Source organism: Saccopteryx leptura, chromosome 13 (genome assembly GCF_036850995.1).
Source record: "Saccopteryx leptura isolate mSacLep1 chromosome 13, mSacLep1_pri_phased_curated, whole genome shotgun sequence".
Taxonomy (NCBI): domain Eukaryota; kingdom Metazoa; phylum Chordata; class Mammalia; order Chiroptera; family Emballonuridae; genus Saccopteryx; species Saccopteryx leptura.
Genome location: NC_089515.1, coordinates 20229569 through 20247403, shown reverse-complemented (window position 1 = coordinate 20247403; position 17835 = coordinate 20229569). Strand labels below are relative to the sequence as shown.

The 17835-nt window shown below is 45.6% G+C and overlaps 1 protein-coding gene across 6 annotated transcripts in view; it reads right to left on the bottom strand.

Annotated features, from left to right (window-relative positions):
• SORCS1 (sortilin related VPS10 domain containing receptor 1) overlaps nucleotides 1–17168 on the bottom strand; it is a 578632-nt gene extending 561464 nt beyond the window's left edge. For all 6 annotated transcript variants that reach the window (XM_066354763.1, XM_066354758.1, XM_066354761.1 and 3 more), the window contains exon 1: nucleotides 16231–17168. In XM_066354763.1, the coding sequence (XP_066210860.1) occupies nucleotides 16231–16776 (546 nt within the window). In that variant the 5' untranslated portion in view covers nucleotides 16777–17168. The remainder of the gene's footprint in view (nucleotides 1–16230) is intronic.
• Between the last annotated feature and the right edge of the window lie 667 nt (nucleotides 17169–17835).

Below are 17835 nucleotides of genomic sequence, written 5' to 3'. Positions count from 1 at the left end.
GCACACTTCCTGGTTCATGGATGATGTCTTCTTGTTGTGTCCTCACATAGTTGAAAGAGCAAGGGAGTTTCTCAGCTCACTTTTATAAGGGCACTAATCCAATTCATAAGGATTCCACCCCCATGCTCAGCTCCCAAAGTCCCCTAATATCATCACTTTCAGGGGAGGTTTCAACATATGAACTGTGGTGTGGGACACAAACATTCAGGCCATAGTAGAACTCATCCTACTCGTTGGAAATGTCATTTATATGTTTCAGGGAATTATCAGCTGAAAATCTCATTCTTAAGTCATTTTTGTCTAAAAATGATAAAATTCCTGAATCATTTAATATCCTACAGTAGCACAAAAAGCGAGGCAAAAATTACTAAGTCCCAAAAGCTCCAAGCCAGATCTGGACCTTGTAACATCATCTCAAACCACAGCCCGTGAGGTATGAGCACGGAAAGGGTGGGACTCAACGGCCACAGAAGTGTCCCTTCACACGGGCTGGTGAGCCAGTTCCGAGAACACTCGCTCCCTCCATCTCTACAGAGATCGACACCCTTCCTCCGATGTATGTATGCAGAAGACTGGTATGGAATGCACTATTATTCTGTTGCTGCCTTAAATAATCATACTGCAATCCTAAGTGGTGACCATACAACTCACCCTCATGCACCCTGTCCCCCATATTGGTTTGGGAAGCATGTCCAAGAAAATGACAGGAACGTCAATTTTTAACTATAAGAGAGAAAATGTACAGAGTAAGCAAGGGAAAAGTCCATCATTGCTTAATCAAAACATACTGGGAAGAGAGAAGACAGCAATACATCAAAATTGTTCTGTGCATCTGTGTGAGTGAATGTGTGTGTGTGTGCGTGCACGCGCATGCAAGCACACATGGGTATGTAAAAACTAAGGGGAACAACTCTCCCTTGGGAAAAATCTGAGTTTAAGGCCAAGTATTTAATGGGACATTTTAAACTGGGGACATTCTAAACTAATCTGATATAACACATTGGGAGACTTGGTTCCAGACAGCTTGAGCACACAGATGACAAAGACAGTATCATCCTAAGTCGCAGCTTGTTGACCATGCTAACAACCTAAAATGAACCCAAGATCCAAGATCTGAGGAGTTTAGTATACATCAGGGGTCCCCAATCTACGGCCCGCGGGCCACATGGGTCCCCCTGAGGCCATTTATCCGGCCCCCGCTGCACTTCCGGAAGGGGCACCTCATTCATTGGTGGTCAGTGAGAAGAGCACATATCACTTGTTACGGCTAGCAGTGACAAATATGGAACCGGATATTGACCATCTCATTAGCCAAAAGCAGGCCCATAGTTCCCATTGAAATACTGGTCAGCTTGTTGATTTAAATTTACTTGTTCTTTATTTTAAATATTGTATTTGTTCCCGTTTTGTTTTTTTACTTTAAAATAAGATATGTGCAGTGTGCATAGGGATTTGTTCATAGTTTTTTTTTATAGTCTGGCCCTCCAACGGTCTGAGGGACAGTGACTGGCCCCCAGTGTAAAAAGTTTGGGGACCCCTGGTATACATACTGCTGAAGCAAGCCCAGGATTTGAGGAGTTAAAAATGAACAAGCGTGGCCTGTCCTCCTGCCCAGGCCTATTCTGTCTGTAAAATGCCTCCTCTTGTATAAAGACCCAATTTAAATATCGCTTTCCTTTAAAGAGCTGCCTCCCACGCTCAGGAACTATTAGCTGTCCCCCACTCCCAGAGCGCTCTGCGGAAAACCCGATCATCGCCATTATGCCCTTATCTCACTAAATTGCAATTAGCTGTTTATGTGTCTATTTCCACCAGAATATGCACCCTCGAGGGTCAAGATCAGGTCTTACTCATCTTTATATTCCCACAGCTCAGCACAGTGCTGACACAACAGTCACTTAAAACGTGTTTTAGTATTTTTATTATTAAAGAAATGCGTGCCTGTGTTAAAAAATTCAAAACCGCTCAGACGAGTATAAAAGGAAAGGTTAAAAGTTGCCTTTTCACCATTCAGACCATCAGTCCTATTTCCCAAAGGAAATTACTCTTAAGAGATTCTTAAAAATGCATAAATACAATACGCTTCCCTTCCAGGCCACACCCGGCCAACCAACGTACAGGGCTCTCAAAGCCATACAGGTGAGATGCGCTGACACCTGTAGCAATATGACATGGCTGGGCACAACAGCCCAGAGCAGAAGGCCAGGGGTGTGCTGTGGCTACAGGAGGGAGGGCACAGTCTGCCTCGGAATCAGTATTTATGAGTTGATAACCAAAGACCTCTCTCCACTCACTGACACTTTTCCTCCTTATTCATCTCTCCCTCTCTTTCCGGGACTTATTCAGTCTCCCCATGTCTGTCTCTCCACTGGCCTTTCTCAGTCTATGGTCTTTCTGCCTCTTTGTCTATCACCTTCTCTTTACCTGCCTCTTTCTTTCTTTCTTTTTTTTTTCTCTTTTAAAGAGATAGAGATAAAGAGAGAGAGAGAGAAAGAGAGAGAGAGAGAGAGAGAAAGAGAGAGGCAGGGAGCGAGAGAGATTGAGAAGCTTCAACTCACAATTGTGGCACTTTAGTTGTTCATGATTGCTTCTCAAATGTGCCTTGACCAGGAGGTTCCAGCCCAGCCAGTGACCCCTTGCTCGAGCCAGCAACCCTAGGCTCAAGCCAGCGACCTTGGGCTTCAAGCCAGTGACCTTTGGGCTCAAGCCAGCAGCCATGGGATCAGGTCGATAATCCCACACTCAAGCCAGTTGACCCCGCGCTCAAGCTGGTGAGCTTGGGCTCAAGCCAGATGAGCCTGTGCTCAAGCTGATGACCTAAGGGTTTCCCACCTGAAACTTCAGCATCCCAGATCAAAGCTTTACCTACTGTGCCACCACTGGTCAGGCTACCTCCTCTTTCTTAATCCACTTCTGCTGTCTCCATCTTTTCCTGTCAAATTCCCTTTCCCTCTCCTCTACCTCCCTCTCCCTGCCCCGCTCTGTATTATCCTTTCTCTCTTTCCATCTCTTGGCTGCCATTGTCTCTCTGTCTCTTACTGGTTTCTTTCTCTGTCTCTTTGTTCTCAAATTCATCTTCCACTCTGCTTTCACAATCAATAAGCATCCTTACCATCACCTTACAACACTATCTAATATTTCACTCTCAGCAGTGATGACTTATATGTTACATCAGTGCTTATGTTGCCGTGAATGTATATAGATGCACAAGAACGCACATGTGTAGAGCCAGTTCTGAGTATTATCATTGTACGTGCACTCTCATGTACATAGATGATGTAGACATGGATACTAAGATCAAGACAGAGATGGAGGTTTAAGTTGAAATACATGCTCCTTCCCTAAGAACTGAAAACAACCCGAGTTTCCAGAAGATATACTCAGGCTGGTGAAGCTGCCTCCAGATTCCTTTCTCTGGAATCAAGAAGATGATAAACAAAGGGCCTGGCAGCCCCTGCAGCTACCCACCCAGAAGAGAGACAAAGTGATCCCGCTGCTTTGCAGAATCCCTGGGTGCGGGCTCTCTCCAACAACAGTGATTAGAAGCAAGCCAGGCAACTTGAATGTGGGCTCTTTGTCTATTGCCTGCAATTCAGGTCTAATGAGGCCAAGTTCACAGACTTGCTTGCTCTCGTTTTGTTTTTCTCATTTTTCACATAAGTTTTAAAAACACTCAAGCAATGCATGTTTATTCAGAAACAACAACAGCAAATCTATGAACATACACACACAAAAAAATCACTTACAATCCCAACATTCATCAAAATCACAGGCAAATATTTTGTATTTTTCTTTTTTTGCAACAGTGGAATTGTATGGCATATATTTAAAATTTTTAAAGTATTAAATTAAGCCCCTACTATGTCCAAATATACTTCTAGGAACCTGAAATATATAAGAAATTAATACAGACAAAAATAAATAAACTAAAGTAAAAACCTGACTTCATAGGGTTTACATTTGTATTACTTTTTTTTTTTTTCTTTTCTGAAGCTGGAAACGGTGAGAGACAGTCAGACAGACTCCCGCATGCGCCCGACCGGGATCCACCTGGCACGCCCACCAGGGGCTACGCTCTGCCCACCAGGGGGCGATGCTCTGCCCCTCCGGGGCGTCGCTCTGCCGCTACTAGAGCCACTCTAGCGCCTGGGGCAGAGGCCAAGGAGCCATCCCCAGCACCCGGGCCATCTTTGCTCCAATGGAGCTTTGGCTGCGGGAGGGGAAGAGAGATACAGAGAAGAAGGAGGGGTGGGGTGGAGAAGCAAATGGGCGCTTCTCCTATGTGCCATGGCCGGGAATCGAACCCGGGTCCCCCGCACGCCAGGCCAACGCTCTACTGCTAAGTGTATTACTTTTTAATATGTCTTCCCCACTCTGGAATTCTGTGGGAGGGTTCCCACCTCAACATATATATTTATATAAGCAATCCTTTAATGGCTGAATTTTTTACAACAATCTTGTACGAGGTAATTGGTTATTTGTTCTATGTGAAAAGCCAGTTTTCCCCCAGGGAAAAAGCAAATGAAAGAGCAAATATTTAGGAAGCAAGTTATGACATTGTGATATATAATAAGAACTATGTATTTGGTCTTAGTCTCCATTTCTGACACAGGGCCCTAAAACCCTTGGTATTTCCTCCTGTAAAAGTGATAAAGGTTTTTTTTTATGTTATGTTAATCGACCGTTTGGAATGTACCTTAGGATGGGAACTAGTTAGCAAGAGAACCAACCAGGTGATTGGAAGGTTGGGACTTTCAGTCCCACCCCCTGGACCTCCAGAGAGGAGGGAGGGGCTGGAGGTGAAGCTGATTGCCAATGGCGAATGAGTAAATCAATCATGACTGTGTAATGAAGCCTCTATGAAAATCCAGGACAGGATGGAGGAACCCCTTCAGGGTTGGTGAAGGCACGGAGATTGGGGAAGACGGGCACACGCAGAGCGTGGCTGCTCCTCACACGTCCCCCACACCTTGCTCTAAGCATCCCTTCCATCTGGCCATTCCTGAGTTATATCCTTTCATGGCAAAGTGATAATCTAGTAAGTATAGTGTTTCTCTGAGTTCCGTGAGCAGCCCTAGTAAATTCATGAAACCCAAGAAGGAGGCTATGGGAACCTTCCCTCTGTAGCCAGCCTGTCAGAAGCACAGGAGGTAGCCTGGGTGGACAACTGGACCCTGAAAAGATGCGGGTGCAGTCTTGTTGAACTGCACCCTTCACCTGAGGAATCTGATGCTATCTCTGGGTGAACAGTGTCAGAACTGAGTTAAACTGCAGGACACCAGCTTGTGTCTGAGAATTGCTGGTTGTTGGGAAACCCCCCACTTCCCCCCCCACACACTAGAAATTTGATTGAGAACCCTACGACAAGTATTATGCTCAATAGCAAGAGATGTTGAGGGGGATGCCATAAAGAGCAAGACAGGGTCCCACCCTCATTACAAGACACTGAAAATGGAATGAAAGAAAAGCATAAAGCAGGAGCAATATCATGAGTAATATATTACAAATGTCTCTCAGCGGGCTATACTTGAGCATCATTAGTACTAATATTAGCAGAATAATAATAACAATAATGATGATGATGATAGCTAACCCTTACTGATTGCTTACTACATGCCAGATGCCATTTTATCCATATTTATATCTTTTGTCTCCTTTAACCACCAAGAAGCCAATATAAAAAGTATACCATTACTCTTTCCAGCTTACAGATTAGAAAATTAAGGCACAGAGTTATAAAGTTAATTACCCAAGTTCACATACATATCCAGCAGATTCTGGAGTGGGACTTCAAGCCAAGCACTAAACACCGTCACATGTAAAATCACGCACTCTTTTAACCACCTAAAAGACATGCTTTTCCCATGGTCACATGGACAGTCAGGAAAAATTATTGCCTCGAATATATTCAGTGGTAGAAATACCACCCTCTGGCATCATCTTCCTCTCCCTGGGGAACATTGTGGTGCTTCATGTAATCACCTTCCTTCCTCTTGCAGAGCCTTCACTGGGGGGGGGGGGGGGTCATCGTTTTTACTGAGAAACTGGTAAAAGCTATAGGCTTCCGCTTCTATTACGGGGAAATCAAGCATACTGATAGGACATTGCATGGACTACGCAACGGGTTCACGGGCACCAAAGCTCACACATGAATCTCAGGGGGAAAGATTTGCAAACTTCTGTGTCCCCAATAATCTCCCAGGGAGTTTACAAAGCATGAAGATGCCTAGTCCCCTCAGCAGACTCCAAAGCAGGTCCCATGAGGACAAACTGTGAGAAGGGCTGCCCTCGGTGCCCAGTGAGAGAGCCCGTGGCTGCCCAGATAAGAATTCCTCCAACAATTCAGCAAATTGCAAGTCAGGGTAAACAGGGCTGCAGACAGGTCCTAAGCAGGATGACAGCCAGGCCTGAAATAGCCCTTCCTCCCTTTATTGGTTAGACTCAAGAGTGCAAGTTCAGAGTGCTGAATAAGGGGAAGACCTTTCTCCTCTAAGGACGATGGGGCAGGACGATGGCCCACAGTGTTGTGTCTCAGTAGCCCCTGCTGCCCTGGTTACAGGGTGATGACCAGAGGCATCAATCGGCCAGCTCCAGGGCACAACCTGATAGGTTGGTTGTCTGATAACATGATTCTTATTAGCACTTTCTTTAAAAAGTGTATAAAGTGCTCACATTGTCACTCTAGGGTCATTATCCAGCAGGGAGAGACCAAACAGCCCACCCCACACAACCTCCCGGGATAACAAGACAAGACTATACACGCTACTAACCCCAGGTGATCCACTCATGGCCATCGACAGAGGGTAGGGCTCTGCTCAAGCTGCATCGTGAGGCATCTTATTACCAAGGTAAGTGTATCAATCAGTTCAGTGACCTGAGAGCAGGCGATGTGAGAGGGGGAGCCCTGAGAAGGGATACACATTCCGAGAGTCCCCCCAGCATCTTCTGCACTGACTAGGGGAGTTCTCTCTAATGAAACTCAGAAAGCAACCCTTATAAGAGACAACATGATCAAAAAGAAAAAGCTTTGGGGCCAGAAAGGGCAAAATCAAATCCCAGCTCTGCCCACTTCCAGTGGGTTGGCCGTGGGAAGGTTCCGAAGCCTTGACTTCCACAACTTTAAAAGAAGAGTGATGCCTAGTCTATACCCATGGTAGGAGGATGAAGTGAAATTATGTAGCGAGGCTCTAGAATGTTTTTTCCAGGAAAGCTGTTTACTAAACTGACGGTTATTTACTTTACTATCGTTAAGAGGGACTTCTGATATATTCACTATATCTTATAAGCATACAGTACCTAGCATTCAGCACTCGCCTTTGCTCCATTCCTCCACCCCATCCTCAAATGTTAGAAGCAGAAAGGCAATAGCTGATAACTTCATCATAGCCCTTGAGCCAATAAAATCCATTAGTATCAACTGGCGTTGCTCTTCTGTGACTGCTGCTGCTCCCAAACATTGACACTCTGTTCCCTGGACTGAGACTATACTTAAGATTATTTTAAAACTAGAGTTCATTTGTATAAGACAATTAAAGAGGCAAGAAGGTGGCAATTCCCCTTTTCTCCTCCAACCCCCAGCAACAATAAGCCCAGTGCCTAGGTCATCTTATCTCCGAAGTCCATTACCAGTAGAACACATACAGTGGCTAGGTTCTTGCTGGAGACTTTACTTGCAGAGAGTGCTATTATCTCTCTTTAGGGTCACTTGTTAAAGCTTTAAACAATGCCAAGAGCATGACTATTGCAGAGGCCACTTGCTCTGAAGCCCAGGACAAATAACTTGAATAGCCAAAACTAGAACTCAGAAGCTCCATGGCCAATATCCATACTTCTTGTAACGGCAAACATTATAAACAAGGGTGCATGGGCTTCCGGCAAACCATGAACACAGGATACAGCTGTGTGCTGATTCTTGCCTTTGGAAAGCCAGTAGTGGGTCAACCAAGAACCAGTCGTACAGTGTGACAGAATGCTCTCCCCATCCACTGCTGACCTGCTTCACAGCAACTCCTTCATTTCTCTATTTGAGAAACATAGATAATACTTGTCTTACCTAGCTCGGAAGACAGTGCTGAGAATAAAAACAAGGAAATGGAAGCGATGTTACAATCTCTGCAAACGAAAGCATTTTGCAAGGAAAAAGGGGCTATCAGTGATCTGAAGTGGTCTAATCACATTCAGGAATGCTACAGAAACAGGCACAATATCCCTTACACCCAGGGAAAATCTCATGTAGGACTTCCTACAGAGCTTTCACATCCTCCTCCCCCCACCACCTATATTTTATCTATCTATCTATCTATCTATCTATCTATCTATTTATTATTTCTGTGACAGAAACAGTCAGAGAGAGGGACAGAGACGGATAGACAGATAGGAAGGAAGGGAGAGAGATGAGAAGCATCAATTCTTCATTGCGGCACCTTATTTGTTCATTGATTGCTTTCTCATATGTGCCTTGACAGTGGGGCTACAGCAGACTGAGTGACCCCTTGCTTGAACCAGCGACCTTGGGTTCAAGCTGATGAGCCTTGCTCAAACCAGATGAGCCCTCGTTCAAGCTGGTGACCTTGAGATCTCGAACCTGGGTCCTCCGCATCCCAGTTCGATGCTCTATCCACTGCACCACCGCCTGGTCAGGACTGCCACCTATGTTTTAGAATAGTCTGTTCTTTCCTTATAAACTTTATACAGTAAGATTCCACCGTTTTTAAATTATTTTTAATCTTTTAAATTTTAATTGATTTATGGGGGTGACTTTGGTTAATAAAATTATATAGGCTTTAGGTGTATTGTCTATTCACCACCTCAAGTCAAGTCTCCTTCCATCACCATTTGTCCCCTATACACCTCCTCTTACATCCCCCCATTCCTCTTTCCCTCTGGTAATTGACATACTATTATCTGTGTCAGCCTCCAGCTTTGTTTCTTGCCAATGGCCTGACTACTTCATCTATCCCCTCTGAGTAGAGTGGCCACTTCTCAAGAGTAACCATGACAGCTCCAGGAAGCCTGGCTTCACCTCATGCTGACAATGTCTCTTCCCCGCCATCCTTTCTGCCAAATTGTTTGGCTAGTCTCCTTTCTGGGACACACAGCAACATGCGCCACACTTTTTAACCAGATATATAGGGCAGTAAATTGAGGCATACACAAAGACAGGACAACTATTTTACATGAGGGTAGTGACTTCACGTAAGCTGGCAGGGAGCCATGTTAATTTACCCTCCCGGCCGTCTGGCCAGTATTTCTAACCAAGAACTTAAACAAAAGAAAGTCCTTCTGTGAAAACTGTGTGTGGAAAATGTCAAGGTAAAAATGAAAAGATGATTCCAGTTGGGATTTAATGTGCAAACAGGGGCGGTCATGTTTTTAAGTGACCATACAAGTTTTCATTTTCTTTCTGGGCTTGGAATATACCCAAACTCACTAGTATATGTGTATACTTTTTGCTTAAAGCGTATTTTTAAAACTATTTCTAAAATTAAAACTTGAGTTAGACATAGGTCACATTTAACGTAGATTAATTTCCTGGATACTGCTAGGAATTTTTACATCTCTACTCTCGACCATCACACTCACCATCCACTCAACTCCAAATATCCTTGTAATAATCTCCACCTCTTAATGAAAGTTTTATTTACATGTCAAGGTTCCGTTGAAGCACCAGCTCTGTAGTACAGCTGGAAGATCAACCCGGCCAGAAGACATCTGTCCTGTCCCTGAACTGCTACCGCAGGCCACGCCCTCAGAATACCTTACCTTCTACTGCCTCTTCGGAGGATCTTTGGGTCCAAGACTGAAAGCTCTTTGAGGACAGGCATTATTTCAATGATCTCATCTTGTGCATCACTCTACCTATGCTCCTATTATTATCAGCTGACAAATATTAGGACTCAATACACATTTGTAAAATTAAAACTAAATAATCAGTGTAAGCTTCTTAGCAAAATGCTGCCACATAGCCATCTCTCCTTAAATGTAAGAAATTATTATTCTCTTAAATAATACAACTCCATTAGCATTTGTACTCTCGTCTATAACTTTCTGGCTAAAAATGATGTGGGTATAGTTCCCAGAGTCAACATTCATGTTAATTTGGTCTAGAAAATTCCATCAAATACCACAACAGAACTTTACTTTCTAATTTCACATTAAGCAATGTTTTTGTCCAAAGATGGTAAATTCCTTAACATAAAAATATGATGTAATAAACTCAATAAACTATGTTTTGCTGCAAATTCACACTGAAACGAAAGCCTGTTTGGATCACAAATGAGTAGATTTCCTACAAAAAAACTATGTACATGAACTAAAGGAAAAGGAAGAGTCATGAGAAAAAGAAGGCTTGCTCACTGATAGGTCATTGGGTCATTTCTGCATATCCAACACTCCCCATGTACTTTACTTAAATGTAGGAGGTGCACAATACCTACGAGCTGGACTATTAAATTAATTTTAACCTGTAAGGCAGTGGTCCCCAACCTTTTTTGGGCCACAGACCGGTTTAATGTCAGAAAATATTTTCACGGATCGGCCTTTAGGGTGGGACGGATAAATATATCACGTGACTGAGGCAAGCGTCAAGAATGAGTCTTAGATGGATGTAACAGAGGGAATCTGGTCATTTTTAAAAAATAAAACATCGTTCAGACTTAAATATAAATAAAACGGAAATAATGTAAGTTATATATTCTTTCTCTGTGGACCGGTACCAAATGGCCCACGGACCGCTACCGGTCCGTGGCCCAGGGGTTGGGGACCACTGCTGTAAGGAATTTCTGGTCTATTAGTGCCATTTTACAAAGGATGGATTTGAGGCCACCACATTTTAATAGGCTATGGCTGCATAAGTAATCTCTGCTACAGTCAGGACTATAACCCAGAATTCTTAACTCCCAATAGAGAATTAGTTCTTCAACTAAAATAAGGACTAGAATTTAACAAGCACTTACTATATACCAGGCATTACACATACAAGTCAAATCTTCAGGAAATTTTAGTTGAGGAAACTGAAACTCAAAGAATTTAATTTTCTTGATCAAGGCAAAGTGTGAGTAAGCAGGAGAGCTAACGTTCAAAGTCAAATCTGTCTGCTTTCAAACCCACTGCTAGCCATGTCACACCACATTTAAAATTCATTACTGGTATAGTGTTTTTCAAACGCTGGTCCACAGACTGCTCCACCAGAAATTTCGTGTTGGTTCATGAAAGAGTTAACACGCCGATGTTGTATAAAGATTATATTGATAGTATAGACCCAATTATCTTAGTTGAATTTGCTTGTGTTCAGGGTGATTTCCGCCTTAGTGGTCCCCAAAATAATTCTCCTATTTTCACCAGTCCCTAAGTGTAAAAAGTTTAAAAACTACTGGGAAGGAATTGTGTGTGCTTCAAGACATAGCTAAAATCTTCTCTCATTTTACTTTTAAAAACAGGTCCAGGTCCTGGCTGGTTGGCTCAGCGGTAGAGCGTTGGTCTGGCGTGTGGAAGTCCCAGGTTCAATTCCTGGGATTACCAGTCAGGGCACACAGGAGAAGCGTCCATCTGCTTCTCCACCCTTCCCTCTCTCCTTCCTCTCTATCTCTCTCTTCCTCTCCCTCAGCCAAGGCTCCACTGGAACAAAGTTGGCCGGGGTGCTGAGGATGGCTCCATGGCCTCCATCTCAGGTGCTAGAATGGCTCCCGCCACAAGAAAGCAATGCCCCAGATAGGAAGAGCATCACCTCCTACTGGGCATGCTAGGTGGATCCTGGTTGGGCACATGTGGGAGTCTGACTGTCTGACTGCCTCCCTGCTTCTAACTTCAGAAAAATACATACATACATCAATAGATAGATACAAAATGTATAGCCAAATCAAGTGTTCATAACTAAATTCTCTATAAAATCAGATATGTCATTAACTTAGAAAAGAATTCTATTCCAGAAGAACATCTGATCTGAAACCGGAACGATGGTGGCAGGGTATCCTGTGTTCAGTGAATCACCAGATGCCGATCCCATGTCTCACTCAAGATGAAGAGGTGGGCAGAGACGAGAACCACCAAAGCGCTACTTAAGGTAAAGAGTACAATGTGACAGGTGCACTTCAGAGTCCCTGATTTTCTACAAGTACTTGGAGCTGCCAGCTAAGTAAGACTATGCTTCCTCCACCATCTGAAATCCACCCAAGACAGGGTTATTTATTTATTTTTATTTTTTTTGTATTTTTCTGAAGCTGGAAATGGGGAGAGACAGTCAGACAGACTCCCGCATGCACCCGACCGGGATCCACCCAGCACGCCCACCAGGGGGCGATGCTCTGCCCCTCCGGGGCATCACTCTGTTGCGACCAGAGCCACTCTAGCGCCTGGGGCAGAGGCCAAGGAGCCATCCCTAGCGCCCGGGCCATCTTTGCTCCAATGGAGCCCGGCTGCGGGAGGGGAAGAGAGAGACAGAGAGGAAGGAGAGGGGGAGGGGTGGAGAAGCAAATGGGCGCTTCTCCTGTGTGCCCTGGCCAGGAATCGAACCCGGGACTTCTGCACGCCAGGATGACGCTCTACCACTGAGCCAACTGGCCAGGGCCCGAGACAGAGTTATTTAAAATACAGACTCCAAAATGTCTGAGTTTTTCCATCCTACCTTATAGTCGTTAAGACAGCCATTTAAGACCTGTGGTGTTCTGGAGTCAGATCACTCTGGCTGCCAGTCCCTAGCTTTGCTACTCACCTTTAGTATCCCTCCTGGAAAGCCTTAGAAAGCCTAAAGAACCCTCAGTTTGCTCTGCTAAGCAATGGGAATAAGCACATCTACTAATGAGACATTTTTGTGAAAATTGAGAGGATGAAATGTAAAGCTCCTACCCAAAAGCCTGACCCAGATGGGACTCAACTCTGTTTCTCCACTAAGGGTGGGTGGTAAATATCAAGACCCAGAACAACTAAGGCAAATAGGTCCATGGGATTCAACCAGACTGCTATGCTCGATGACAAATGCAGCATTAAAGACTTCATAACGGCTAAATATGTCAAGTAAAAACCTCTGTTAACAAATCGTAGAACACTATTTCCAGTAAGAAGGGGATATGGTGGTGAATTGAAATATTAAAACTGACTCCGGCATAAAAATACAAAAGAAATATTAATGCTTGCCACCCATGTATTATCTAACAAGACTTTTATAAAGACATGTAAGTGTGGTATTTTGAAACTGCTTGGAAATAAGGAATAAGTACATGCTCCATCACACATACATACATACATAGACAAATATATATTTTTTTTAAAAATTAAGGATACTGTATAAATTTAGATCAGGGCACAGCATGCCTTGGATGAGTAGGGTAGGAACAATATGTTCTTGCATATGACACCAAGCTCATGACAAATGATTCATACCCAGCACATTTCACGCCAAAAGATCCCCTCAGGTGTTCCACCACCTCTAGCAACGGTTTCCATCAAGCTAGACTGCAGTACAGAGGAATCACATCACGCCCACGGTGGAGGTGGAGGCAAACCGGTCCTGTCTTTACCCAGCTGCACTAAGTTCAACAGCGGGAGGGGGCAGGAAGGAGAAGAGAAGGAGGTGAGAGAACTCTCCAGAATTCCCCACACATTTGACAGGCAGCCTATAATTACCATACATTTACACCTTAAATGCAGGTGTTATTGTCATCAGAAGAGCTACTTACCAATTTTAGCTAGAGGTGAGATGAGTTCCTAGGACCGCCTATAGCCTGTGATCCTGGACACATTTGGGGAGGGGGGGGTTATAAGAAAAGACAACTAAATGTGAAAAAAATGAGGCACACCACCCCCAGCTTGTTTTCAGATATAGGTTAGTGGACTTCTAGCTCTGGGGGGGAAAGTGCTGAGATGAGAGTTCCAAACAGGTGGACTGCACTTTACAATCACAACGCCCTCTGATGTGAAACACAAACAAGCAGAACTTGAACTCAGTTCTCCACTCTGCTTTTCATGTCATAAAGTTGGGTCAAAAAAAAAAAAGTTTCTTTCTGTCTTTTTTCCCTTTAAAAATGATTTGGAATTTTGCCTCACCTATGCATTGGGGTCAAGAGGACCTGGATAGAGACTATTCCTCTTCCTCTACCATCTGTACTTACACACTAAAAACAAGCAAACAATTTGCATGTAAGCAGGCAGGGATACGAAGGAAGGGGGAGGTGTCCTTACAAGAATAAGAGAGTTAATAGAGTAGAAGTCTCATTAGTTAACACGATTTGAGTGCTCAAACCTTTAACATCCACCGCCTTGACTATGTCCTATGTTATCTCAGACTTTCCTGCATGTCTCCCATCCACGTCCTGACCCTAGTAAGCCCTACTGCGATTATAAGTACCATTAACAAAGAAGAAAAAAAAAAGTCTGGCAGTGCTTGGCGCCATTTCTTAAATGGAGTTTAAAATTTGCCAAAGATGTACTCTCCTTTTCTCGCTCTTTCCAAGATCTTTCAAGAGACGAACTAAAGTGGAGGTCTAATGGGTGAGTGATATTTTACAGCTTGAATTACATTAAAAGCTAGAAATATTTTGAGTCCAAAGTCCTTTACTCCTTGATACAACAGATCTAATATGTTTGATGTGTTTAAAATCTCCCCCTGAAGCCAGAAGAAGCTTTGAGCTAATCACTTAAAACAGTGTGAAAGTAATTTGCTTCGTTTAAGATTCAAGTTCAAATCGGGTGATTTTAATTTTAGTGGTTATGATATGAAAGATATGATAGTTAAGGTCAGGAATGAGGGCAGGGGTCTCCAGAACTTGAATACAAAGAATTCAGCTTCAATTATTTGATTAAACCAGTCCTGAGAACCACATGAAAACCACAGCCTCAGGCAGGAAGGCTAAATTGTAGGGAATACCCGGCTGATGCTCTCAGAACAGAGACATCAATACACAATACCATTTATCATGATTTGCCTTAATACAATTTATATGTATGTACTCAAGGACTCCATAATGACAGATGATTATTTTAAAATGTTCACAACTTTCATGAAAAAGCTGACAATGAGCACAACTCACTGAAGTGGCACTTCCCTGGGAAGGTTTCTGGCAATTACAACACAACTGAAAACATTTTGAGAGGTATCAGGCTGCAAAGATGGTGCCTATTGCAAATACTACAATCTCAATAGGCTGGTGGAAGCTGAAAGTTTGATTTATTTTTTCTCATTTTACCCATCCTTGGTTTTTATGTTCTTCTTGTCTGCTTAATGGCAGCCTGAGAAGTTTCCACACTTTTAAATCCTTTTCAGTTGTTATCATCAAAGCCGGCCCTTTACTATTTCAGCTCATTGAAGTTTCCAGGTGCAGTTAAACCGGAATCACCAGCTCAGATTGCAAACAGGCAGGCTTTCCCAAAAAAATCTGAAACCTTCCCTGACTTAATCAATGCTCATGGACTTGCATAGTCCTCAGTCTCAGACTCCGGGGACCCAGCAAACCCTCTCCTCCCTTCATAAAGAGAGGCTAAGTCTTTATTTTGTGCTCTTCACCAGAGGAGGTCAGGCAATGGGGGAGAACAGGGAGTTGTTGTCACTGGGCTATATCTGATCTTCCTGGGACTGGTCATGCCTGAGAACAACCACTCATTCACAGGCTGGGAAGCCTCAGCTCCCAAAACACACTGGCTGGTGCTGCGAGAAGATGCTGGAGAGCTCCTGTCCTGTAACTTGCATCTACTTGGTCCCCAGAAACAGAGAACACATTAAGGGACACCTTATTCACTGCATTTCTCTTCCCTTGGGGGTTAGAAGGGGCTAGGGTCTCTGCATAAAAATAAAGGAAAAATCCTCAGATAAAATCTGACTGATCTTACTTGTGCTCATCCATAAGTCCAACAAGTAAAGGAAGAGTCTCTTGAGGGATGCCAGCCTGCCTGGAAATTTAACCATTTCGTCTCCACGTTCAGAATACTTTATTTAACCCCCTCTGGTCTTCAGATACATACTACTACACCAATGCGACCCTAGAAGCAGGAAACGGGGTCTGCTGTTTAAATCTTTGCTTGAGGTGTGGAGAAGACTCGGACGGTTTTAGTGGAAAGAGGCTGGGGGTAGTCTTCCAGTAGGTAATAACTCGGGGCGGGAGGGGGGGGGAGGCAAGACTTTAGTTTGCAACATATTTCCAGTCCAGAAACCCCATTTCTCCTAATTCTTTATCAGATCACACAGCCCACTTTAACCCTTTCCATCTTCCAACCCTTCGCCCTCAGTCCCATTCTACTCACGCTGCTGTTGTGGCCAGACCAGTGGACCATCGCTTGGTTATGGGCTGAGTCGCCCGTCAGCGCGAACGTGGTGCTGGTCAGTTTCAGCTCCTCCATCCGGAAACGAGTGGCTTTGTCCGGGTTCCGTTCCCGAGTCCCAGGCTCCTGCTGCCCTCCGTCCCTTAGCACTCCCCGGGGAATTCTACTCGAACCCTCTCCTTGTTCTGCTTTCTCCTGATCCGCTCCACTCCGTCTCCTCCGGCCAGAGCGCGGAGCGACCGCCACGGACGCCCCGGTGCCCGGGGCCCGCTCCAGGGACAGCGCTCGGTCTCCGGGGGCCACTGCGAACAGGGGGCGCCCAAGGAGGGGCGGGGACGTGGCAGAAGCCCTGCCTCGCGGCCCCTGGTGAAGGAAGCCCCCTTGGCTCTGAGCGGAGTGTGGGCCCGAGCTGGGGTGGAGCTGGGGGCAGCAAGAGCCGCCGCCGGAGGCGCCCGGAGCGCAGAAGATCAAGAGCCCCGCGCCCGCGAGGAGCGCGCTCAGCCCGGCTGGGGCGCCAACTTTTCCCATCGCGGAGCGGAGAGCAGCGGAGAAGGGAGTCCCGGACCGGAGGTGGCGGCGCGGGGCTCTCCGCCGGCCGGTTTTTGGGGACAGGCGCTCAGGACCCCAACTCCATCCAAGTTGGGCCGCGGCGGGGCGGGCCGAGGCGGTGCCGGGCAGGTGGCGGCCGCTCGCCCGGGCTGGGCTGGTGCCGAGCGCAGGTCCGGACGGAGCGAGCCGCCGCCACGCGGGGGTGGAGCTGAACTGAAGTCACGGGCGGAGCGGGCGCTGGCGCGCGGGCAGGCGACACGGGAGGAAGGGCGGGTGCTGCCGGGGCTCTGGGCACCGCGTCCCGCTCTCGAGCTGCACTGTGTGCGGGTGGCCGCCTCGACTGGATGCGCCGCCGACCCACCCCTCGGGCTCGCCGGCGCTGCCGCCGCCCGCTCCTCTCCGCCTCCTGCGCTGCGCCCGCGCTGCCGCCCGCCCGGCTCCTCTCTGAGCCCGCGCGCGCCTCCCGCGGGGGCGGCCAGCCCAGAGCTCGCCCAGTGGTCCCTGTGTCGGGGAGTTCCTAATCCTGCTTTATTGTTTCTGACAGTCTCTGTGGCTGTTTCCTACCCCTCCTAACCCGGGTCCCTTCCAGTTTAGAAAACAAGGATGGTTGTGCTCTTGATTGTCTCCTCTTAGTCCCCGGGAGTTGGCATCCTGACCTTCTCCTGGGCAGAATCCCTGCGTCCGGACCTGGGGGAAATCCCGGAAACGCAACAGCAGAGAATGATGTAATTAAATGTTGATGAGCTGGAGGGGGGCAATGATTTGCATCAATTATCACACTTAGATTCTTTTCCTGACCAATGAAAGCACTCACTGTATTCGAACCCAATCTTCCTGCATTTAGTGGGCGTTAGCTTTCCTAAGAGACTGCAAACTCATTGAGGACAGGGGGACTAAATTGTGGGCAACTTGGAAGAAGTAATTAGTTTAATTTTGTTGGCCATTTTATCCTCGGTGCTTGACACAGTGCCCTATACCCTATACGGTAAGAAATATAAGTCATTAATTCAATAAATATTTATTGTGACTCTGTTATAT